The 27,377-nt window shown below is 35.8% G+C and overlaps 1 protein-coding gene across 1 annotated transcript in view; it reads left to right on the forward strand.

Annotated features, from left to right (window-relative positions):
- Positions 1-20,722, forward strand: part of LOC149776674 (cell division cycle-associated protein 7-like) — a 55,122-nt gene extending 34,400 nt beyond the window's left edge. The window contains exons 8-10 of the mRNA XM_089941207.1: positions 600-662; positions 7,637-7,773; positions 14,109-20,722. Of these exons, the coding sequence (XP_089797333.1) occupies positions 600-662; positions 7,637-7,773; positions 14,109-14,121 (213 nt within the window). The 3' untranslated portion in view covers positions 14,122-20,722. The remainder of the gene's footprint in view (positions 1-599; positions 663-7,636; positions 7,774-14,108) is intronic.
- The last annotated feature ends 6,655 nt before the right edge of the window (positions 20,723-27,377 follow it).

Below are 27,377 nucleotides of genomic sequence, written 5' to 3' on the forward strand. Positions count from 1 at the left end.
AAAACTGTATTTAAATATAAGAAAAGACTAATCCTGGTGCAAATCAATACCATTAATAATTAGCATCCTAGTAGAGAAAGCAGAATTAAGCAATTCCTGAAAGGTATATGATTGAACCATTTACGTAAAAAAAAATTAAGAAATTAGTTTTGAGATGGATTTTAAGTTTCAGGGTTTGAGTTTTGTGAAATGGGAGCTGACATGTTTCATGTTCTTACCTCTGTATGTAGAATATTTTATATAATTTTTATCTCACCTGTACAAGATACAGGAGAGTTCATGCTAAATCCCAATGACCTTGGCACATTTAATATCACTGGAACAACTAGAGTTTATCTCAAGGACAACCAGGACAGTGCATCACAATTCCTCCGTCTTTATTTGTGTTCACTTCCATTTTGAGCTAGTGTGAATTCTCTGCACTAAAACAATATTCATGGACAATGTTTTTCATGTCATGGCAAGAAAAACAAGAATGAGAAATGTCGCCCAACAAGTCAGATGTTGCTACCCATTTTAATAAGTTAAAAGATGTCCACAAGATAGGGATATCTAACAGAGGATTGCAGATTTGCTTTCATGATTTTTCTTGTTTACAGTTTTGTGGACCTTGCTTGAGAAACAGATATGGAGAAGATGCTAAGGAAGTTCTGAAAAACCCCGTAAGTATAGCCCTTGCCTTCTGAAAAAACCCATAAGTACAGCCCTTGCCTTCTGGAAAAAAACCTTAAGTACAGCCCTTGCTTTCTGAAAAATCTCCTATAAGGATAGCACATGCCTTTCAGAAAAACCACATTAGCATAGCCCATGGCTTCAGAAAAAGATGCATTGAAATGTGGACTTAAGTTGAGGGATGATATTTGTTTTTCGTTGCATTTAGAGTGTACAGATAGCCATTACATCAGCTCATCCACAAGTTTCGGTATCGTAACAAGTGAACGGGCATTTTCTTTTACAGGAAGTTATACATACTGGTAAGTTGAAAAGAATTGCATTATATTTATATTGTTTCTTTTTAATTTCCATATTATTATTAACCTCCATAAAGGAATATGCATACCCTTAATTTCGACTAAGTACTAAGAAAAGGACCAACTATTTAATGATGAGACAAAGATGTGTTTTTCCTTTATCTCAAGATAATAAAAATTTCAACATAATATCATGGATTTAAATTTCTGACAAATCAAAGCAAGAGTACTTTTCTCAGGCTCTATTTAGTTTACATTTTTTCATCAGAAACGTAAATGGTTGATCTCTGACATTACTGATTGTTTGCTTCAGCAACATCATTATAATATTGATGGTTATGATGATGATAATGATGAAGATGGTGTAACAAGATAACCGGGTTGGATTTCGGTTTTATAACAGGACACTTTTGATGGTGATGCAAATACAATGTTGATGAATGACTTAAATGAAAAAAGAATTATGATTAATATGTGTGTGGATAAGATCCAAATATTGGACAAATTGACACAATCTGCACAAATCTATTACGGTAACATAAATGTGAAGACAAGCATATGACCTTATTCAGTACAAGGACAAAGATTAATGATTCACAATAATTTCACATGACAAAGTACATTGTGTTTTACTCAAATAGTAAAAATGATGTGTTTTACTCGTATAATAAAATGTATTCACCCAAATAGTGAAAAATGAGGTACTTGACTCAAATATTAAATGATGAAAACAATGGGACAGATATACAATATATCTTTACAGTCCCAAAATGCTGGGTATAGGCTAAAAGATTGCATCTGTCAAGTTACAACACTCTGGTCATATACAATAACATATAATGATGTTATATACAATAAGCTGTACAAATCACATTACAAAGTAAGAAACAGGTTCATAAGTGAACCTACCTGTGTCTGGTAAGTTTCTTATGGTACCAAACGTTCCTTAATAAAATAAAACGCTATTGCTAAATGTAGATATCCTGTTAAGTCACGTACAAAATATTTGCATTGTACTACGCAAGCCGGAGTTACGTAGAAAATGTACAAAAATAAAATGTGGTAGTACAATAGTTATAACTTGTACATAAGAAATTAATAAGTAACTCACATATCTCTACAGCTAAAGATGTGCAAGTCTTTAAGTAGACTGCTCACTGACTAGACATCCATAACGTAAAGATTTCATCCTACGGTGAGGTATTTATACACAGACAATGTAGCCCTACATTGTCTGTGTGCTTGATGAATATATGTTTTTCACATCAAAAGCACTTCGCATGTGTGGCATAGGATGAACTGACCTCACTATTTCCAAGTATTGTACAATATACTTAAATCACCCTCGAGGGTTTGTTGTACACAAAAAACAAAACCTGAGTACATGTCTTTAACAAATAAAGGGATTTACACGATTCTGTGACAGATGGTAGCAAAATCAAATTGTAATTATGCTTTGCTGATTACACTGTCAACTGGTCCTTCAGTACTTTCGCCTCATCGTGGCAATATTTACTCATATTTACTCTCAGCTATATTGATTGTTGACTTGCACATTGTGGGATACCCAGATGTAGCACGACGACTTCACAGCATCTTTTCCTGAAGTGCCCATAGTTTTCCCATTTCACTGACAGAAATGATTGCATGTGGTTGGGGCAGCTTTTTGGCATATGCAGAAAGTCATATGTAAGGGATTTGGTTGGCATTCATCACCACTTTCTCACCTAGGATTGTTCTAGACGAGATTTTTCTTGTATGAGGAAATTACTTTATTTCTTCAGTTTTTAAAGATAATGCCTTCCAGATTTGGTTTCATGATATGCAAGTCAAAACAAATGACATGGTGACCAAAATGAGCCTTGCATTGGATAAAATCAAGCTGCTTGAAATGGCTTAACAGATTGCCTGAATCTTATTGGAAGTATTTATTTTTTGGGTATTTATTATCAGTTTGTGTCAGTAAACTATCCATTCATCTTATTGGAAGTATTTATCATCTAGGATGATAATAGTATTTTTGAACAGATTATGTCTAGTTATGCATACTGGAAGTATGGTCAGTAAGTCATCATATCTGAAACAGCCCATTCTATGATCGACAGTCATTCTAAAGAAGATGAGACCTTCAAGTTTATACAAGTGTAGATATTGTATTGTAGATTGTGTATCATGATGTGGCTTATCATTTCACCCGTACAGATCTGTTCTTTTGAATCGCAGTCTAACATCTTTATTACCTTCCACAATTTTGAGGATTTCTAGTGCAACTGAGATTCATTCTCATGATTGTTCTTCAGCACAAATTTGTTTTTAGTAGATTTTATGATTTTCTCCCTAATACATGAGAAAAAAGCGTGCACAACGTCAAGATTTGGGATTTAGGACAGAAACACTTAAATCTCCAGAGTACTCACCAAACTGGCAAAGTGGCTTCTGAAAATTACTTATTCCGATTAATACTACACTTGTCCAGCTATTTGACACAACTGTTCTTTTGCGTTTTTAATTATTTTCCATGAAATTGAATATACTGTGATGGACTTTTACTTCATTTATAATATTGTTCTTGCTACTTGATTCTCTTGATTGGATGGTCATATCAACATGGGTTATTCCCGTAAAGACTAATTAAGACGTCTAGTTCATTGCAAACTTAAATGGCACAAGTTGGACATGAACCAACACAGCAGCTATATTGAAAATGTTATTGCTGTTACTTTAGAATGGATGGTCATATCAGCAAGAGGTATTACCGGAGACAATATGGTGTCTAGTTGGCCATAAATGACAAGTGGTGGGACTTCGACATCCATTATTGCTACCATCTTGGAACTATTTGTTACTGAGACTCCACCTTTTGAATGGATAGTTATATCAATATGACATCTAGTTATTCCCAAGTGAAAATGGTGCTTATCTGGTCTCAACTATAAATTCCTCAGGGATCGTCCTGAAAATTGAAATGCTACTTCTACGAGATGGAAGGTTTTGTCAGTATCGGGTTTTAACCAAATGATGTCATGATGTCTAGTTAGGTCTGAGTGAAAATTGTATTACTGCTCCTGTTCAGTGGAAAGTCGTGACATGGAGATTCTACCAGAAGATTTATGATAAGCAGTTGAGGCTGCCATGGAGACATTTTAAAAGATTTTGTTATGAAAATTGTACCACAGTCCCCATCTTGAAAATTTTGTTATTGCTACTATCTGTTTACTTTGGCTTTTCACCACAATGATGTCTACTTGGTTCTAAATTAAATTGGTGTTGATCATTTTTCCAAGATGACTTCTTCAGTGGCTAATTTAAAAATCTCGCTTTTTCTCTAAATATCAGACATGGTTTCAGCACTCGGTAATTTAAAAACGCAGGGGTTTTATCTTGAATTCCTGGAAACTCCGTTCAGCTAACAGCATCAGTCATTTGGAGAGACTCTTTGTTATTGGTGGAAGCAGTTTGAATGGTCAAATCAAATTGACCCTAATAATAGTTGTTTCTTTTTCAAAGTATTTGCTTGATTGGTTAATATACCTTAATAGATCAGTATAATTGATTGGTTGGGATTCCTTAATAGACCAATAGAATTGACTGTTGCATGTATTTAAAGTAACATGACATAATGTTTTGTGGATTTTTATGTTACAAAGAGAGAGGTAGGAATGCCAAATAAGTGTCTTGACTTTTGGGATTTGATGGTTCCCTTCCATATCATGGCCATGCACCTTGGGGGCACCCTGGCCTGTTTTCATTTTTGTTTTTTTTTCTTTCTTTTCTTCTGGCTATAATATTTGTGCCTGTATTCCTGCTGACTGCAGATAACATTACTGAGTGATTAGCAAACCCGGGTAACATTATTGAGTGATTAGTAAATACCTGGGTAGCATTATTGCGTGATTAGCAAATACCCGGGTAACATTTTTTTGAGTGATTAGTAACTATGCAAGTAACATTATTGAGTGATTAGCAAATATGTGGGGTAACATTACTGGTAATTAGTAAATATTCAAGGAAAAATAGGTACAAGATATTGATGATTGTGTTTGGGACTGCAGTATTATGCAATGACAGCCAATTAGTTCAGGTAGTGTTGTGATACAATGAAGAAGCAATAAAAGCAGCACCAGAAAATGATTATTTTTCTGTATCTAGTGCAGTTTTGAAATATAACTGTAGTGTAGTTGCTTTTGACTTTAGTATGATTTGGTAATCGGTTCAATTTATTTTTACCAAGACAGAGGTCTCCCAGCATCACATATGATGTCATAGATGAAAAATCTAACATAAGGAAATTTCTCCTTTGAATACATTTCATGATCAGAATGACATTAGGAATAAAAGCCTGCTAGCTCCAAATCCAACCCTTCTAAAAGATGAAAATGTATCTTTTCTGTCCAGCCCATATAGACAAAGGGCAGTAACTCTTATCCATTACCTTCTCTTGCCACCACTAGCTTTCTGTGGAATAAGCCTCCCAATAAATCCAGGTCTTTGTGTGAAGTTCCAGCCATTCATGAAAAATGGTGAATTTATTTGGACTAATATTGATTCATAAATGGAGTATAAATTATTTTTACTTCGTTTGGCAGATATGTGTGAAATTTATCACTTTCTAAAGACTTGGTCCTTTTAGATGGCCTTGTACAACATGCTCTCATTAATCCATGTTGACTTTCAAATGTTTGCACTTGTTGTCTTTTGTTTGCATACCCTGTTTTTAATGGATGCTAGTGAATAATCAACACACTGATGTTTCTGTTGGCATTTTGCAGTGAAATCCAGATACCGACTTTCGTATGGAGTTGGTCAGGGAACCAGACAACCTTTACATATATGTTTCATACAAAACATCTGTATGATCAAGCTGTAGCTTCTAAAATATGGCATCCAACAAGCTTTCAAGATGAAAGGGAAAATAATAGTCTTAAAAAGTGTTAATAGTACAGAAGAACAAAAGAAATCCTTTAAAAAACAGAAAGACATCAATTATGTTTTGATTTGAGTTATGTCTCATAGAATTGCAAATAACCTGAATGTGGGAATTTTTTTAATATAAGTTGAGAGATGGCAAGAGGCCATGAAGCTCCATGGGGTTTGAAACTGTAGTTTGAGAGCGAATATAAAATCAGAAGGAAGATGCCTTCAACCACTCTTGACACCAGCAGATTTGGGGGAGCCGAATGCAGATACATTGCATTTGCCAATCTTTCAGCAACATATACATCGACCGATACAAGAGACTTTGATGCCAAAAATTTTACCTCTCAACCAACTTGCTTGGGAATCGACAGTCTGAGTAGCTTGTGTCATTTAACAGAACAATTTGCAATAAATTGGCTAATACATTGACTGCCTATGCCAGTCTTGACTTGATATCTCCTGATGCATGATTTGGTGCCAGTGTCTGAAACAAAGTCACATTGGTCCCATCAAATTGAAAGAAAAACCACCTGCATGTATTTCCTGTTCACACTATAGCTGTACTTAAAGGGTAAATAAAATACATTGGAGTAACAACTTTGCAACCATGTGAGCAAATAATGTGTTTACTAGGTGCATTTTTATAAAGAAATTATGTATGAAATGAATGCTTACCATCTTTGGAAAGGACAGTGTTATATATTAACTCGCCTGACAGTAAGGCAAAATGAATTATCAATATGGCTCTGTATCCACCATCAATCCATCAACATATACATGTTTATCCTCTGACTTTGAGCAATTGTGCCGTCTTGTTTAGATTTGTGAAACCATCTAGTAAAGGAGAAAACTTAACGTTTTGCAGATTGTGTAATGTGATTTCGCTGTAGGGCATAGCACCCATGAATCACAAGAGCATGAAAAAACTAATAAACATCGGCTTGCTGCTTCGTCATCAACAACTCGGCCTAAACTTACGAAATGTATAAAAACCAGAGATAACCTTGATATATTTCAATCAAAATTTGGCTTATTAAATTTCTGTTTTGAAATGAACCTTCATCTTTCAGTTACTAGTGTTGCTGGCGATTTATTTTGCACACGTTTTCCAGACAGTAAAATCGCAAAGGATTACTCATGTAAAAAAAAAACGAAAATGGTTCAGTAAAAAAAATCGCACAGAATTTAGATCATGAATGAAAAATGGTACATTGGAATCGATAATGATTGAGAGAAAAACACACAAGAAACGAGGTGTGGAAAAGGCTCCAATAAACGGTCTGTGTCTGAGTGTGTGTTGCACTCCTGCTCCTTCTAAATGGGCACCTGAAATGGAACACAGTGCCCATTCAAAAGGTGCAAGAGTGCAACACGTACATCTTTGACATTAAATAATTAATTAAGGTAATGTCCTACTTTACAGATAGTTGTAGATGTTGTAAATAGTTACTCATACATTAAAATTTTAAAAATCAGTATTTGTTCTTGAAAATCAATATCTTTTTCATAAGCAGTCATTATTTTTGTACTCCAATGATGGCTGTTGTGTGCTTGTAACAAATTCTGCAAGTCAAGTAAGCAACTGAAATTTTTTGTAAGACATGTCTTCTATTTATGATACATTAGTAGGATCACATTTACTTGAAAAGACCATTGAGGAAAAATAAAATTGCTGTTGATAATCAGTTCTTTTAAATTTCTTCAAGAATACTGTGAACAGCTTTATATAGTTTCTTTTCATATTTCAGAATTGGATTTGTCCACCATGCCGAGGTGTCTGTAACTGCAGTTTTTGTAGGAAGAGAAAAGGAAAGACCTGCACTGGAATTCTTATTCATATTGCCAGGGAGCATGGATTTCCAGATGTCAATTCTTACCTGCAGAGGTAATTTATCTTGCCTTTTCCAAGTAGATTAGAGACCTCTCCGGTGGCCTAATGGTTAGAGCATCCACCTTGGATGTGGGAGGTCTTAGGTTCGATCCCCGTCTGAGTCATACCAAAGACTTGTAAAAATGGTACTAACTGCTACCTTGCTTGGCGTTCAGCATTAAAAGGTTAGTGTTAGGACTGGTCAACCTGGTGTCAGGATAATGTGAGTGGGTGAGACATAATGCTACATGTCTGCGGCATCATGTCCCAGTGCTTAGACATCACTATAAACTGCCACACTGAAGACATCATAGCGATATGACTGAATTTTTTTTTAAAGCTATGTGAAAAATCCAAATCACACACACACACTAGTTGATTAGAACTAGTGGACTATCTTATTGTCCATGTCTGCACATCTTAAGCATACATATATGCAAAGTCGACGTGCATTACAACCATTCTTTCTTCCAAGGTCCTGGTCAGAAGTATGGTGTGGGTTTGTAGATCCCACGTTTTGGGCAGAAGTATGGTGTGGTTTTGTAGAGCCCAAGTCCCTGGAGAGGGGCTAAGGCTGCTTTGAACATATACAGTATTTGTGTAGGGGGTTTCATGGTTGCAATGGAGTTACTGAGCGTAGCGCCTAAAATTACCTCCCTTAGCTCCAATGCGCATGCCCACAAAAAATTTCCAGTGCCAGATAGTTCACCATTCTACACTTGGTTAGCGAACCATAAAGTCAACAAAGGAAAGAATCTTAGCTATACTACAGATCATTATGATTAAACCAATGAATCAATTATTATGTGTCTACCATCTTTTGTTCATACTAGGTGAATAATTACAGACATTACATCAGATAATTAGATTCAGTGTCGATACTTACATTATATCAGATAAATAAATAATATTTACTTTCCATACTTAAATGATATCAAATAATTTAATTAAATACACTGTCCATACCTGATAATATAGATTCATTATCCATAATTTCAGATACATTTGTAGGAACATTTCACCTTGCTCTCCGACTTTAAACGTTTATTGCACATTTCTGGCCATATTTCTTTAATGAAAACTATCTCAACGATTTACATTTTTCATATGTTGATATATCCATCTTTCTCAGTTAATTTCGCATGGCTAATAGTTTGTTTATAACAGTAGTTAAGAAAATTATAATACAAGTTCGATAAGAAAATTAATACACGAATTTGATATGTCAGTTGATTTGTATTGATGAATATTTTAAACCAGAATTTTAAAAAAATATATGGAACACAGTATTTTAATGTAGTCAGAAGAAGTTAAAGCAATATTTACATTAGCTATCGTAACAATAAAGGAGTGTAATTAATGCAGACAGAATATTTATTCATATTTGGGTGTAAATATCGTACAATTTTCAGATTAAATAACATGTCCATGACTTTTTTTTTGTTTCATTTCCTTTTTGACTCGTCAATCAACCTTCATTAACTGCTATGATTGAAGCTGTAAAAAATAAACATATTTTCATTATTCTTCAAGCGAGATAAATTGCAGTAACTTTCTATGCAGCGATACATTTTTGCACAATCAAATAATACAAACTAGAACATAAAGTAGTAATGGAAAGATAATGAAGTTCTGAAATGGGCAGAGAATATTTATTTGAAAGCTGGGAGCAGCACAAGTTAGTGAGAAAAAAATAAAAGATGTAAAAACAATTGATCAAATATTGATATAATTTCTTGTTAAGATAGTGAGATAGCAGTCTGTCACATTTTCTTGATCTACATCTGCCATCTTACATGACTGAACTATCCGGAAGTGAATTGCACCGAGATGCCCTCGGGTGTTTTCAAGGGGAGATACTAACCGTGAAACCCCCTATATTCCTGGTTGTCTTTTGCAGTAGTGTATGCAAATTGTTATACCTGTATTTATGAAATTTGCTTATGGGATTCATCTTGAGTACTACACCCTCATTGCAATATGGGTTACACTGGCCCATATTTCATATTTAACTAATTTTTGTTACCTTTTATTTTTATTTCTCAAGCATTGTTCATGGATGATGATTGTATGCATCTCTGTTAGTACCAACAAAAAAGGTCACTGCTAGGAACATTTCACATTTTATTGGTGTTGGGCCAGTTTATCTAAATACCTTGTAGGTTTTGTATCCTGCGTGTGTATACTGTTACACCAGGAATCGTGAAAGTTGGTGAGGGAATGCATCTTGATGAGTAGTATATGCTCATCATAATAGTTGGTCCCTGTGACCCATATTTCATGCTTCATTGGTTAAATTTTGTGTTTTATTTTCAAGTATATGCGGCAAAAGAATTCATTGTGGCCTTCATTTCATGTTTTCCTGGCTGAGGTTACAGTTTTTGCATCAGCATACGACAACAGGCACCATTTATGCCTACTTTTACATCAGGAATTCATCAGTTTTTATTAGTGAATCTTGACGAGTACAGTATGTCACTTTCTTTAACTTTAGATTCCATGCTTCACTCACTTAGTTGAATTTTCTGTTTTAAATACATTTTTGAAACCAAAGAGGCATTCTCTGTTTACCGCATCAGTGTACATATTATTATATCAGGAGTTGATCTTGTAACTGTATTGTGTCTTGAACCTCAAAATAAAATGTAAACCTTGAGAGCAAAAGAAACTTTTAAAAGACTGGAATTTTAAAATTTAATATTTATTTTAAGCCAGTAAATAGATAATTCCATGCTCAAAGCATCAAAATCTAAACAGAATGACATTTTCGATAAATGCAACTGAAAGTAGGAATGCATATGTTTGTAAAAAGGTAAAAGGCAGCTCTAGCCACAAGGGTATGGGTATTAAATCAAAGCTTTTGATTTTCTCATATATCATCAGGGTAGACAAGATGATGAAGAAAAATCATGATCATGGTCATGAAAACATATTTGTCAGCAAATCGTGTTACTGGTAAATGCTAGTGGAAGTGGACTTTGTAAATTTGCCTACACCATAAACAAAGAAAAACAATATGCCAAAGTGAATATTTCAGGTCTGATTGCCAAGTTCTAAATACAATATCACTAAATAATATTGGGCTATCTGCATACAACAACAAAATATAGGATGATAATGTTATTGCACAAGTTATGGTGCCAAATGTTTTTGCTGAGCTGAACCAGATCTGGGGCCAAAAACCAAAGGACAAATATATTATACAAGGCAACAACAAAACCTTTTGCTGAAACAAAGAACACAGATATAATACAAGGCAACAACAAAACCTTGTGCTGCTTCTGTTAAGAAGGAGAATAGTCAAAGTCAGAGATTGGCAAATAAGAGTTAATTTGTATCTCATGACAACAAAATAAAATATAAAGACTGCTAGTACCTTGACAGTTCTTATCCTTAAACTTTGAACTAAAAACTTTTTGTTGGCCAAAATCAGTATTGTTTATATCGAGCATGACTGTATTCTCATGCTTGCTAACTATGCTGTGCCAATTATTTGTCAGCTCTATAGCCTCCCTAAGTTTTCAGTTTTGTTTTCGGGCTTGTTGCCATTCATGTGATCATTAATAATGTTTGCTGTATGATACCATTGAAAGACTCGAAAACAAACCTGTGCGCTTTTTGACAGCTCTATGTCGGCAACTGCAATAAGTATCCAGCCATTAATTTTTGGGGGGTAAGGATTTTATGCCATAAGATGTCAAACATTTTTTCTTTAGATTCATACAGACTGTAGATTAGATTGGATGCTCTCTCCATTCCATGATATTAAAGTCTATTTTTCTCTCATTATGAAAATTCTAATAGAGACAACATAAATATGCAGACATGCTCAGGTAGTATATGCAAAGGTGGCTATTGGCAACACTACTGTTTTTTTTTTTTTCTTCTTCTGATGCAGCTATTTGAGTGTGAAACGTTTTTTCCAAAACCCAGGTCACAAACTGGATAATGGCTCTGTTAAATATTTTAATTCCTCGGCAGGTACATAGCAGATTGGAATCGCTAATCCACTTGCACCACGTCACTAGTGTGAATGGCTTCGGAGGCAGGCTTGGACTTGTTTAAATCATGTGTTCATCCATAACATTTTACCTTCCAGTGACTAAAGAAGCTGTGTTCACATCAGCTGCTATACCTAAAGTATGAAATCAATAATATTTTTTTTAAAAAGTGTCAGAATAAAAATAAATAAAGTACCAAACAAAATTGCGATGAAGGAGTTGAAAAGAAAGTCTGGGCATAAAGGTACAAAAGAAAGCATTGAAAAATGTGGACAATGCTGCAAGGATCAAACTCGTGACCTCTTGTTTGGGGAGTTTTGAAACACATGTTGGGTTTTATATTCAATATGTGTATGCAAATTGTCATATTTGTGCACCTAAAACAAGATTTGTAATCAAGGGAATTAACTAGTGTGTGCCAGTCTGGTGCATTACTTGGACAGGTAGTAAGAAAACAGGAGGTAGTTGGTCATTAGGGTATGGTTACCAAGTCTAAGGCTGCAAACATTTTATAGTTTGGAGACAAATATGTTTTCATGACTTTAATAATGATAGTTCTTCCTCAACCCATCTGTCATGCTGCTGTATGGGAAAAACTAGGGCCTTGACATGGCAACCATACCTTTTTGATCAAAACAGACTTTTACCCTACTAGTTTATTCATAGATAAAGCATATTAAATTAAAATGACAGTATATTATATATTGTGATATGCAATCCTTGGCAGCTTCACTGCTTATTGTGCATGTGAATGGTGGGAATTGGTTGTGGGGACTGCCACATTTGAGGTCATTCATGGGACATTTCAGGAGTGACCTCCATTGAGGGGACTGCCACATTTCAGGCAAGGCCTCCATTGAGGGGACTGCCAAATTTCAGGCAAGGTCTCCATTGAGGGGACTGCCACATTTCAGGCAAGGCCTCCATTGAGGGGACTGCCACATTTCAGGCAAGGCCTCCATTGAGGGGACTGCTACATTTCAGGCAAGGCCTTCACCGCAGTTGCTAGTCAAGGCATTTGTATTAATAAATTAACTTTGCTTGAAATAGTTGCTATACGATGACTCAAACCAAGTTTAACTGGCACATCTGAAACATTTTATGAAGTTTTTTGAAAGAAGAAAAAATGCCCAAAAAATAAAAACTGGTTTTTAACTAGCCTGGCCATAAGGCACCATGACCTAATTATTGTATGGTCATGATTCTGTTCTGTAGCTGTCAAGAAGTCTTTTTTTATTCTTGGTAATGTACTTTCTCTAATGTTTGTGTTTGACTTGCCAAAAGCCAAAGGTTAGGGTCACTGATTAAAAGAAAATTGGTATCTGCATAACAAATTTAATTCTATGACAGGTACATTGCTTAAAGTTTGTGGAGGGCTTTATGCCAGGTACATTGCTCAAAGATTGTGGAGGGCTCTATGCCAGGTGCATTGCTCATAGTATATGGAGGGCTTGCACCTAAGATATTGAAGATGCTTGTTGATTTTGGAGTAGAAGAGGCATAGGTCAGTCTAATTGTTGATTTTGGAGTAGAAAAAGCATACGTCAGACCAGTTGTGATTCTAAAGGAAAATGGTATTGTACAGATTAATGTTTGTTTTGCAATAATCAGTGTTTCCCTTTACCCTCATTTGCGCTTAAGAGACCCCCAACTTTTGTATTTGACCCCCAGTTTTGATACCAAAGTTGTTTTTTTTTTTTTTTTTTACTCAGTCTGACCCCAGTTCTCACACCAAGGAGATTCTTGAATCTGTCTTGCAGCCCTAGGGGATACACTGATAATTTCATTGACCAAATTCGTGATGACTTTGACCAAGAGAAATCAAGAAATCTCTTGATTTTGGGGTCAAACATACAAAAGTCAGGGTAAGCGCATGTAAGAAAATAATTTGTTATGTACATTATGTTTAGGTATATCGAGACCCATTGATAAACAATCTTGAGAGACAACATTGCCCTTCTAGTGCCTAAAAAAAAGTTTAAACATGGGGCAGGTGTGTAATGTATCATTCACAGTACCTGTACTTGTTTATTTTTTTGTCCACTCTGAATATGTCTATAATGTCTACAAATTGTACATACTTTTGAAAATTATAAATGTTTAAATACAGTGCTTAGAAAATGTAAGAGTTTGCATATTGACAGTATGCACACTACATATAACATTTTGTGTGATGTCTATGGAGTTGATCATTATATGTGCATGTCTGTATGAAGTGTTATTAGCAAATCATTTGAGTTGACTATATATTGATTTTTTCCGCTATTTAGAAACAATCCCCCCCCCCCATGTTTTCTTCTCTTCATTCTTCAGTATATTCTTGCTTTTTTTAATTTTATTTTCTTTCAGTTTAAGGAATTAATGAAGATACAAGTACAGGCATAGCTATCATCACCACCAATGTGTTCAACGAAAAGTTCCCGAGAATAACAATTGCCACCAGTGTTCTGTGAATAAATCTGAAGATTAACTGTTGCCACCAGCAATATCTTCAGTAGAAGAACCATCACAATCTGTTGTTATTTATAATATGAAATATGAATGTATTTGATTACAGCACAGTGTTTGTGTAGCCATATTGTCTAGTCTAATATCGGTGCCATTAGCCTTTAGGTAGATCTCCATGACTATACGCTTGTTCTTTCTCATTGGTAAATAGATGGAGATAGGTGGGGGGTCATCCAAGGCCAATGTAGGCCCAAAGTTGTGGTGTGAATGAGTCCCCAAAATATCTGCTCTTTTTTTAATTAAAAATTATATTCAAGCCAATCATGTCAGTTTAACAACTTTGTCATTATAAAGATAAATCTTTTTATTTCAATTCATATAATTATTGCTCTTGTCTTTAGGTTGCCAAACAAACATGTAAATGAGTGAGAAATAAACATATTTACATCTTAATTGATGCCAACTTAATTCTTTTTAAAATCTTCTTATGTATATTCTTGTACTTCAAAAGAAAATGTTTTCATAAATAAAAATATGATTTTTTGAAAATACCCACTGTAAAATGCTCCCATACCATATATTCTCTCTTAAGAGTCAAGGCCAACTGCAAACAACATAGACCCTGATCTTCCATTACACAATGCTGTGGCAGATCAGTGTTTGTTCTACTGATTGCTTATAACATACAGCATAGTTCCCAATCTGCTGGTACATTATGTTTCAGCAGATTTGGGTCTGTGCTGTTTGCCGTTGAGCTTGATTTAGAAGCGAGTATATATGGTAAACCATAATCTGCAAGCCACAGTTTCCATGGAGAATTGTCTTTGCAATCTGTAGCCATGATAAGGCTGCTAAAGATCATAATTACCATTAATGCATTTGTTCCCGTAATAATGTCGTCAACACTCATTCTTTTGCATTGAATATTACTATAATGAAAGATGATGGCTTGTATTGTAATCACTGCTTAGTAGTTTGCTCTTGAAATTGTTTCCCCGATTAAAATAATTCCACTAAAGTGAAGGGCAAAAGTCACATCCAATCATGGCAACTAAATACCTTGCATATAGACGACGGTTGGGTTTGTAGGTGTGCAGATGGATAACTAGTAAATATCTGTGGATTAAGCAGTGAATTTACTTTTTAGCAGAATCTCCAGTAAATACTGTATACTAGGGATTAAGAAGTAAATATTGTTGACGTATGGAACACAGGTAATCTTTTTACTTGGGCTTTCTTCTTTTTTTTTTTTTTTTTTTTTTTCATGGCCATGTTCACTAGAACACATCTTCGTTATCAGCAAACAGAACTTTAACAATTAGCTACTTTTATGTTGCTTGTTTACTTGGTAATTACTTTCCTTTCAAATATTTTAAGATGTTGCCAGAGTGAACTTGGCTGTGTGTTCTCATTAAAATAGTAACTACTTTAAATAATAACACCCTTATAATAGTTTGTATACTTTATTATTTCATTTTGTAAATGATTACACTTGTCTGATGAAATGTACATGTAGATTTACTTCCCTTTATTTGTCTCACCTCAGATTCTGAAAACGGACAATCTTTTACCGCATTTCCAATTTTACTTCTGTAACAAAGATATTTGACAGTTGCATCATTCCTTTTATTATATGCTTCCTTGGGTTCGATTTCTTTATTCTAATGTCATAATGGAGTGTGACGTATATCCTTTATTGTGGAAGCTACAATTTAACTCAAAAAAGCTGTTTGCATCAGATTCAATCCAAAATTATGACAGTAACTTTGTCGTATTGGCAGAATCATGGTGTACTAAAAGCCAAACAACATGTGGAAATATGAGAAGCTCATTGGAATAAAGATTTAAAAATAAAGAGGTTTTGTTAGACTACTTACTACATTATGTTCAGTTCCCAAATGACCTGGAAAATGGATTTATCATAAATCACAATGTGAGAAACAAGGCAGAATATCCTAGCAGAGAATGTCAGGAATCAAAATTCAGCAAAAACAACAATCTTAAAGCTGGTTGCTCATCAGCTCTTTGCTCACTGGGGCTACCCACAGTTGATCTGGGTTTTGACCATAGAAAACAGAAGTGTTGTGGAAGGCAATGTTATGGTAGACAAACTTAACCCCAACCCCCTTACCTTACCTGCTTTCATAACCAAAGTTTTGGATAATGAAGTTCCATTGACAGATACTCTTGACAGTTACCATCATGGCCCAGAGTGCACTGCAGCCCACAGCTGCTACAGTGTCTGTTTGCATAACCATTAAATCCACTGATTCAGACAAACCTTCTGTATCAGCCCAAGACAGTGATCATTCTTCATGTATGTCTTATGTCAACATAAGTCTTGGAGTCAGAAGGCTAATTAAAGCATAAAGAAAAAAATGCCTCCAAGCATGATGGGATTGAAACACCAAGAGATTGTTCTAGAAAATTAAGACTGATTTGATTCAGTTCATTCCACCTCTTTAGTTCAAGAACCTGATATTTTTGCAGACCTTTGAGATGGCTAGCAAAATAGAACGAGTAGGATATAGGTGATTGCTTTCTGTAATTTTGATCCCAAGCAAATTTCTGTGTGGCATTTTCATTTTGCTCTAGACGTGTTAAAGAAGGCTGGGTAACTCAAGTCTGGTCTGAAGTAAATTGGATGGAAAATAGTTTTACTGATGGAAATTACTACTTTTATCAATGTAGTGATGTTTGCTTGAGAGAGGATATAAAGAAATAAGGTATCACTTTCATGCACTTCCTCCACCCTTAATACTGGCTGCCATGTATAGCCTATCATGTGCTGAAAAATGGCGTTAAACCCCACAACAATAACAACACAATCATGCATGAAGGTTTGTCTAAAATGATAGACCTAATCTCACTTTATTCCAGCTTTTCCAGAAAATAAATTTCTGGATCCTAAACGAACCTCGACAGTTTATCAGGAACAACAGATTTTCAGACGTCAGAAAAGTTGTGACGAGAGAATACTGTTTTGGGGGACTACAGTTCTTTACACTAGGTTCATACGATATTTGAAGGTCTTTGACAGTTTTGGGAAAAATAAGGTAGCATATTCAAGGCCTTGAAGGTTTGGGAAAATTGAGCAGATTACCCTGAGGTCTTTAGTTAGTCTTTGAAAATTGAAATGAACCTAAACATTTTAATTTCATTCCATAATCACAGATAAAATTGTCCAAGGTTGTTAGATTTGGAAATAGATGAAATTTCAAGGTTTCTTTCTTTTGATGACCCTTTCAGTTTCATTTCGCCATTAAACAATATTGTAGTATTTTGCATTCATTGTTTTCTCATATAATATAACTTTTATACAAAATGTTAGCAAAAATAGGTCATGGAAATCTATGTGTCTGGTCTTTGAAAGTTTGGAAAAAGTCTTTGAATTTATCATTCCGAATTCTGTATGAACCCTGTTACAGCCCAGTATCTACCTGGACTATGTCTTGGTGGACAGTGAGGACAATTCAAGGGACTTGGAAGAGAATAAAGATGAAATTAGACAAGTTTCTGGTCACAGCATCAGAAGATGGAAGCTGCTTGGTCTCTTTATGTGAAACTTGAGGTCTAAGTATTAAGGAAGCAATTGATTGGTCAAGGGAGACAATTTTTCTTTGTTTCTGTGTATGGCAAGTAAAATATCAAGTATTAAAAACGTTTTGTCAAGTTTTTTTAACCTGCAGGTGTGAAAATGGAAAGATCTACAAATGTACATCAGTTTTTATGCTGAAATGTCTGTGTTACTTGTTGAGAACACATTTTCCCATGACAGTTCAGGCAGTTCTGCATGGGAATTGGTCCATATCTTCATTTCACCAGTTTAGTGTAATCATTTACAAAATGTAACCAACGTTTTAATTTATGAACTTTTAAGTTTCACTCAGCTGATGAAAAGCACATCTTATTTCCCCACATTAGATTTAGTTTCAGGTTCAGTCTTTTTTTGCACAAGAAAAGGTGGTGGTATGGTGTTGTCATTCTTTAAAATCAACTAGGTTAAATGTTATCTGTCTTTGGAATGCATGGTTGAACATTAAAGGGAAGTTGAAATTCACGTTAACATTTCATCATGTAAGTGTAATGTCTACTCTAAACTTTATCTTCCCGTATATTATTTTAAAGCCGTTTTGGTATGCACACACAGTATTGTGATGGTAGATCAGGGTTTAAGTTTGCAGATCAGGGTTTAAGTTTGCAGTTGGACCCATCTTCCGAACAATTACTTGTGTCAGTATTTAAAATCCGGATTCTACCTCTATGAGAAATCTTTTATTTTGCAATTTGAATTCATGGTTATTAGCAACTGTTACATCCTTGAAGGGGCCCTGGGATGGCCAAGTGGTCTAAGGTGCTTGCCTTTACACATCACTGACATCTAACCTGTGTCTGCATGATTTCAATTCTCAGGCTTGATCATTGTGAATGTGTGCCACTAGCTTGCCATGGGTCAGAGATTCTACATGGGGTTTTTTGTGATCTTTCTCCACCAGATATACTGGCTGCCATGCATTGAAAAATGGCATTGAACCCACAACAAAAGCAAATTCGTGAAAATAAATGGGTGGGAATTCAGAGTAGTAATAATAGATTAAATTTAAATAAAATTTTGTTTTATAATTGTACAAAGTACCTGTGAAATGCAAAAATAAATGGCACATTTGTGAATCTGTTGTTTCAGGATCACAAAATGGTTCAAAGGGTCACTTTTAAAACCCCGGTTTACATTGTCTTTACCGTGTGTTTTTTTATTTTTAGTATATACATTTTCCAGAATTTATATTGTTCTAGGGAGAAAAGTACCTCGTTAATTTGTTTAAATTTTTCCCCTAAATGTGTGAAAGGAACAATTAGTGAGTATATACGGTTGTTACAAATGGTCTACAACAGCACGTTGAAGAATATTTATTCATGAATGCATCATATCCATTTTTTGGTTTTGTTCACTAATTTGCCGAAATGTTGCTTGTTTTGGTGGCATCTCTGCATGTTGTGTGAAACTAAAATTGTCTTCAACAATGAGTGTTAGTTGTTGGAAAATAAAATTACATTTTTGAATTTTACACATAAATTGCTTCAGGTATTGCTTATTCAGAAAGTGTATCGGAATGTGACATGTGAAACTCTAAATGTCTTACCACAAGGAAAAAGACAATCTATAAAATTTATGTATGATTTTCCACCATAGAGAATGTTATTTACCAACATAGAGCTGTTGAAGTTGCTTTTACATGTACTTTATTGAAATTCACATTAAATATTAGATTTTATCTTCATTGTGTGTATGTATATTTTATCATCATTGTATAAGTGCATGTGGGGTATTTTAGTTTTGTTCTTGTACGTATGTATTTGGGGAATTTTAATTTTGTCATCATTGTATATGTGATATTTTAGTTCTATCATCATTAGACCAAATTTCTTCACAATTATTCTCTTATGTACAACGAACAAATTTTTTTAATCTGCATTCATTTCAATGAATACTTGCTTCCAATTCTGTATAAATTAATGGTTTGGTTGAATTTTACAGCACGTCGAAAAACATTTAGAACAGAAAGAATCGAGGTAAAGTGCTTTGAACATGGACATGTCATGAGAAATGAGTCAAGCTAATCCGATGTTAGGATTCTGACTCACCTTTTTGATTGCGCGTCCAGTGTGCTAACCTTTGACCTACTGCAATTTCTTGTATGAATTCCAGGCCTGATATACTCTTAAACATTCTCGACAAAAAATGGAAGCAAAAGCTGAAAATCATGTATACTTCATGTACTTTGAATAAAGCTAATGATGATAATACGATCATGGAGGGTAAATTGATTAGTCAAGTACAGGTAATTTCCCATGAGCCCTGTTATCAATGCAGTGTATTTATTTCTTTAACATATAACCGTCAGGAATGTATGCAGGTATAGAATTAATAGGCACATCAGCACAGTCCTGGCTATTAAGGATGGAATATATATACATCCCCAAAAGTTACCTTCACATCTACTTGTAATGATTCAATGATTGTAACATTCATGTTGATTTTAAATACAACTTGGGTCACTCGTGATGCATGGCAGGTGGAAGGAACTGAAGGGTAACTTGGTGACACCATAACCTAAGTATCATGCTTGAGTAAATAATGTTTGCAGCCTGTACATTATATCCTTAGTGTCTTGCATCATGAGCAGTTTTATACCACAATTAGGTCATTGTGACATAATTTTCAGACCAGAGACTTCGGTATACTTTCTATACCTACTCCAAATCTGTTGGCACAGGGATTCATGAGTAAATAATTTGTCAAGACAAAATTGTATACATTATCTTTTCATTATTGAAATGTGCCATGAATTGAAAAATAGTTCTTTATATAATACCAAAATATAACAGCAAAAATTAAGAGCTCAACTGTAATTTTTAAAAATACACAATTACATATACTTTTAATATTTATTCACAGTTCATTCTCATATTTAGATTTTATGCATGCACATTAAATAATAAAGTTTATTTTAAGACTGGGTTTCACTTTGTTTTATATATGTGTGTACAAGGCTTACATTTCATATACTTTATTATTATATACTTCAATCACAGCATGGCTATCCCCAAATTAATCTGTAATTTAAAAATGATCTGCACAAGTCCCTGATAATAGCATGAAGAGTTCAGTGTGTCTTTCACAGACCCTGACCACCTGATCATCCCAAGGCTTTTGAGAAACAAAATTCATGTACTCTTTGCACTGTTAAACAAGAAACTTTTTGGTCATGAAAAGCAATGAATGTTTGTACTGTCATTGACCCTAAGGTCCATCACTGCAATACGATATCAACTTTTGGAAACTTCTGATCCTCACCCAATCTATGAACTGACATTGAAGATGAGGTCTGTCCCTACCACAATGTCTTGGCCCTTGGACACTTCTGATCCTCACCCAATCTATGAACTGACATTGAACATAAGGTCTGTCCCCACCACAATATATTGGCCCTTGGAAATTTTTGATCCTCACCCAATCTATGAACTGACATTAAACATAAGGTCTGTCCCTACCACAATGTCTTGGCCCTTGGAAACTTCTGATCCTCACCCAGTCTATGAACTGCAATTGACCATAAGGTCCGTCCCTACCACAATGTATTGGCTTTTGCAAATTTGTTATCCTCACCCAGGCTATGAACTGGCATTGGCCCTTAGGTTCCATTTTTGTCACAAGGACTTTTAACATTTGATCCTCACCCAGTACCACACAATACCATACCACACAAAACCATACAAACTACTGAGCATGAAACAATACATTTATACATACAGATGATAATGACCGCAGGATACATTCGCACCCCATAAACACTGGTTCAGGGTCATAGCTTTGAAACTATATATGTATACATGTATATAATAGTGGCCACCCATAGAAGAAAATGCAAAACTGGTCTTTGTACACGTTTTACTTTAAAAACTGATATTTGAGCAAAGTCTTTGCGATGAAAATTATTATTATTGCATTATGAAGATTGTTTTACGTTCACTATTCATCAAATTCATAAAATCCATCTACGTATTGTTCTCTTCCAAATGTTATTCCACGTAAGATTAATGTATCCTGCTCACTTTTTAATCCATCTCATAAATTATCTCAAATTAAAATAATCACTGATCTTTGTTTCATGAAACATGACAAAACACTTAATTTCGCTACTGATTGACAGGTTAGGATGAGTAAGAGACACTACGAAACGGCTATTCGCACTCCAAAAACAATGACCCTTAATCCCAAAAAAAGTATGTTACTCGTATCTCTTAAAGAGGAACTTTTTCGCCAGAGATTTTAGCCACAATAGATAGATGAAGGTTTCACAGAAACACATTTCTACTGGCACACAAAAAACACACTTATTTCTGTATCTTAAACATGGCTACTTTTCCCACAGTCCAACAAACAAAGTGTAACCCTCTCGTGTATGAACTGCCTTTCTTTGGAACCCAACATGATGCCCTAGAGTTGTACCGAGTGTCACTGGAGAATAGTGCAAACAGGATATGAAATGTTTACACATCGGTATATATGGTGCGCCATTATGTAAACAATACCCTGCTTATCAAGCAAAAGTGTAATTTGCATGCATAGAGCACCCTTTTGATGTGTTCCAGTGACCAACTTAAGACATGGAGATGTTACTACTGTTTAGGACAATGGCCACTAGGAAAGCATGTGATAATTACACTGGACATTATAAAGGAAATTCGTTGTTTGCGGGGCAGGGGGGAAGAGAATGGTAATTGTGACCACTAAATTCATGTGACCATTAGGACAGGATTGACTATCGATCTATCTATCTATCTATCTATCTGTCTGTCCGTCTCTCTCTGTATATTTATACATCTATCTATGTATCTATCTGTATGTCTGTCTGTCTGTATATCTATCTATATATCTGTCTATCTATCTATCTATATGTATGACTCTCTCAATATCTATATTCCATACAATAGCTTTATTTTTGCACCATGAACCTTTATAAAACAATTGTTGGATGGCTCACACATGAGTCTATTGACTTGAGGTATAAAAAGAAAACAAGTTCATTGTGAATGAAAGAAGACTGTGTGTTATGTACAGTAAATTTAGTTAAGGACCACATATCTCTTACAAAGGTACAGGTCAAAGAAACCGTTTGGACAATAATCTCCAGAGCCAACCATTCCTTAAAAATGCCTACATAGATGCCTATTAAATATGAAGTAGGCGTATGATTCACTATTCACGTCATTCTTGGAGGGGTTGTTAAGAACTTTAGGAGGGGCAGTTGTGTTCATGACTAATTTTACTAAAATGCACTTCACTTGAAATTTGTCAATGCTATTAAGAAATACTTAAATATTCATAAAGAGCAACATTACGAGCTCAATGCTATGCTCTACCCGTCATAAACAAGTATAATTTGTGGGATGTCATGTCATTCATAATACATCTGATGTTGGTTTTGCCATCAAGACTCAGCTAGTTAGCAAGCTCCCAAATCTCCCTAATGGCTTACATGATAGGCAAATGCAAACGAGATTCTGTCTGTCAAGAAAAGGACATGCAACTATTACACTGGACAACAAATTTTTACAAAAGTCATGTTACTGAAATAAAATTAGTCAATTCTTATCAATTTTTATGTGCTGAACACGAATATGACAGTCAAATTGCAAAATTGGCTCTAGTTTTTTTTGTAATCTGCAAGAAATTAATGTTTACATAACGAAATGCATTCCAATAGTAAAAGGTCAACTGTAATAGCCTACCTATAAAAAATCAAGTCATTGACTACATCTTAGATTTCTTCGCCTGTCTCTTGTACAGCTGTTCGGGAGCATCTCTGAGGAGTGTCCAGCAGTAGTCAGCCAGCATTGTAGTGGACCATTTTCCCTGGTATCTTTGTTCCATTGTTGCGATATCTTGATGAAAACGTTCGCCGTGTTCATCACTAACAATACCACAGTTGCTAGGAAAGAAATCCAAATGGGAATGAAGGAAGTGAATCTTTAGAGACATATTGCAGCCAAGTTTCTTATACTTCATCAACATGTCTTCTACTAGTTCCTTATAGTTTTCTGCCCTAACATTTCCGAGGAAGTTTGTAGAAACTAGGCGAAAAGCATTCCATGCTTGTTTCGCGTCACCTTCCAGCAAGTTGTTGAACCGGTCATCTTTGAAAAGCTCTCGAATCTGAGGACCCACAAAAACTCCCTCTTTAATCTTTGCTTCGCTGAGTCGAGGGAATTTTTCATGCAGGTATCGGAATGCTGGCAAAGTCCGGTCAATGGCTTTCACGAAGTTCTTCATCAAACCTAGTTTGATGTGAAGGGGTGGTAGCAAGATTTTCTGAGCCTCAACCAGAGCTGGGTGTTGGATATTCTTCTCTCCAATGGCTACATTCTGCCTGTGAGTCCATTCCTTCCTCATGTAGTGCATTTCCCTTGCTCGGCTATCCCACTCGCATAAGAAACACATGTATTTTGTATATCCTTGCTGCAGTCCCATTAAAAGGGCAACTACCTTCAAATCACCACAGAGGTGCCAGCTGTACTTGTTATACTCAATGGAATTCAGTAGCTGCCTTAAGTTATCGTATGTCTCTTTCATGTGGACAGCATACGCTACTGGAATAGATGGAAGAATGTTTCCATTGTGCAAAAGCACAGCCTTGAGACTCAGTTTCGAAGAGTCCACAAATAGTCTCCATTCTTGTGGGTCATGAGTGATTTTTAAAGCATTCATGAGGCCCTCAATATCGGAACAGAATATCAGATTACTTTCCTTTCTGAAGAAAGGCTCCAATTGCTGGTGGCGCTTTCGATATGCAGTAATTGTGACATCTTCTTCTAGAAGATTCCATTGTTGGAGTCTTGATCCTAGCAATTCTGCCTTGTTCTTTGATAAGTCCAAATCACGAATCAGGTCATTTAGTTCTTCCTGTGTTATTCTGTGTGGGGTTGATGATGCACCACAGTGAAAATCTGGATCACTGCATGCTGATGGACCAGGAGAAGAACAGGTCGACTCACCTTTGTCTTCGTCAGATGAATCAAGAGAATATTCTGCTGGAGATTCTGGAATAGGAAGTCCCTCACCATGTGGAACTGGTCTCAATGCAGACGGAATGTTTGGGTAGACTATTCTCGACTTCTTTCGCTTCGTTATTCCGCCGGAAAGAGGAGGAACCAAGCAGAAGTAACAGTCATTTAGGTGGTTGCTTGGCTCTCTCCACACCATTGGGACTGCAAACGGCATTGATGACCTTTTGCAATTCAACCACTGTGAAAGCTGTGTTGTACATGTAGCACAGCATATATGCGGAGCCCAAGGCTTGTCTTGGTCACCAACCTTGCATCCGAAGTAAAGATGATATGCCTTCTTCACTTGAGAATTGATACTTTTCTTCTGGTTGGCAAATGTCACTTCCCCACAAATATAGCAAAAATTGTCCGCGGTATTAACACACTTTCGAGGCATTACTGTTCTTTATTGTACGTAAATGGATAAAATAATAAGTTTTATGTAACAGTAGCTTGAACTGTCTCGCACAACGTCTAAAATATTTTAAATGCTGAACCTATCTGACTGGGCTTTATATAGTACACTGCTTACGTCAGCTTCAGCAGCCGCCTGGCATTAGTATAATAGGCCTACACATGTATAGTACACTGCTGACGTCAACTTACTTCAGCAGCCGCATGGCATTAGTATTGCATTGCATCAGAAAATGATGCAATCAACTGTGGATGATGTGAGCATGATGGTATTATGCAATGTTACATCATTATTCCGGATGTTGCTGCAGTCCTACTGGAGAAATTTACACAGTGAAACATAGAAAATGAGGTATATGAATATCTTCAAAACGAGAGCCAATACAAATTTTTCACGGTTATATTCGTGTTCGGCACACCAAAATACTACAGATTAGGGCCTTTTCAAGTCAGTAATGATTTCACTGTTGACCAGTGTTATCAGCACCCATGTAGCCACTTTGACCAATCCAGATGATATCAATGACAAATTGTTACGAACGTCTAGAATCTCTTATTGCGGAAGTACTAAAGGCAGACAAGCCTTATGTGACTTCATTGCTCTATTTGGCACAGATCATCAGACATTGTCATAGGTCATTTGCAAATGCAAGAACAAAGGACTCGTTATACTGTGGAAATGCGCAGACACGACCTCCTAATCACCAGCACAGTGTTCCGCCTGCCTAACCACAACAAGACGCACTGGATGCATCCACGCTTCAACGCACCGAAATCTTATTGACTACGTTATCGTCAGGAGAAGAGAGAAACAGGATGTCCGAGTGACGAAGGACATGATAAGTACAAAATTCTGTACTGACTGCAAGCCCAAAATCTCCAGACTCAATATCCGGGCAATAGCATGATTTATTTTCTTGGCGTGGCGCCTGCATCCTGCCCTATTTCGTAGGCATTCAGCAGGGTCGGGACCACAAAGCCTTTGAATGATTTAAGTTTCACCATACACACGAACGGTGGAAATCTCAGAACTACAACATGTCCTCTATTAATCCTTTAAATACACTCAACATCTGTCAAGTGCGCCACAGATAATTCAGAACACAGATTGTCTTGTTTAGTTATTCATGTACTCGCAGAAGAAGGACCGCTCCGGTGGCCTAGTGGTTAGAGCGTCCGCCTCGGATGCGGGAGGTCGTGGGTTCGATCCCCGGCCGAGTCATACCAAAGACTTACAAAAACGATACTAACAGCTGCCTCGCTTGGCGCTCAGCATTAAGAGGTTAGTGTTAGGACTGGTCGGCCCGGTGTCAGGATAATGTGACTGAGTGGGACATCATGCTACATGTCTTTGGCATGATGCCCCAGTGCTAGACATCACTATAAACTGCCACATTGCAGACATCGTAGCGATATGACTGAAAAATTGTTAAAGCTACGTTAAAAATCCAAATCACATCACATCACATTACAGAAGAAGGATTGGCATTCTTCAATTACACATTTACTCCAAGAGCTAATTGGTTAATCATAAAACTTTACACACATTTACCACAAGACCTATTGGATTCATCATGAAACTGTACACACATTTACCCCAGTACCTATTTGATTCATCATAAAACTGTACACACACTTACCCAAAGAACTAATTGATTCATCATGAAGCCTTACACAAACATTCACCCCAAGAACTAATTGATTCAGCATGAAAATGGTGTCCCGCGAACATTTATTTTGGCCACTATTCCATTCACGAAAATACCATTATCACTGTCCCTCCTGAATCTAGGTTCACATCGTCGTACGGTTTTCACTAAAATACTTCTTATGATGTCTAGTTGTCGCTAAATGAAAATGGTGCTGTTCTGAGGTCAAATAACAGTCTCTTTGAAAAGAGTGTTATAGCTCCTCCTCCTGAACTGATGGGGTTTTCACTTTCACTAAAACAATTCTTAATGGTATCGTTGGTCTTAAATGACAGTGATCGATGGGGTGTCACGAAAAATGCTTCCTATGACGCGTAGTAAAGCCTTAAGGAGATGCATAAAAGTTTGTTGGTTTGTTGTGACTGATTCTTGTAAAGAGATGGTCATATGTTACCAATACGTTTTCGTGTTATTCTGATAACTTCCTTTTGTCACATAT

The sequence above is a fragment of the Sinohyriopsis cumingii genome, chromosome 18 (genome assembly GCF_028554795.1).
Source record: "Sinohyriopsis cumingii isolate HCF-2022 chromosome 18, ASM2855479v2, whole genome shotgun sequence".
NCBI classification, from domain to species: domain Eukaryota; kingdom Metazoa; phylum Mollusca; class Bivalvia; order Unionida; family Unionidae; genus Sinohyriopsis; species Sinohyriopsis cumingii.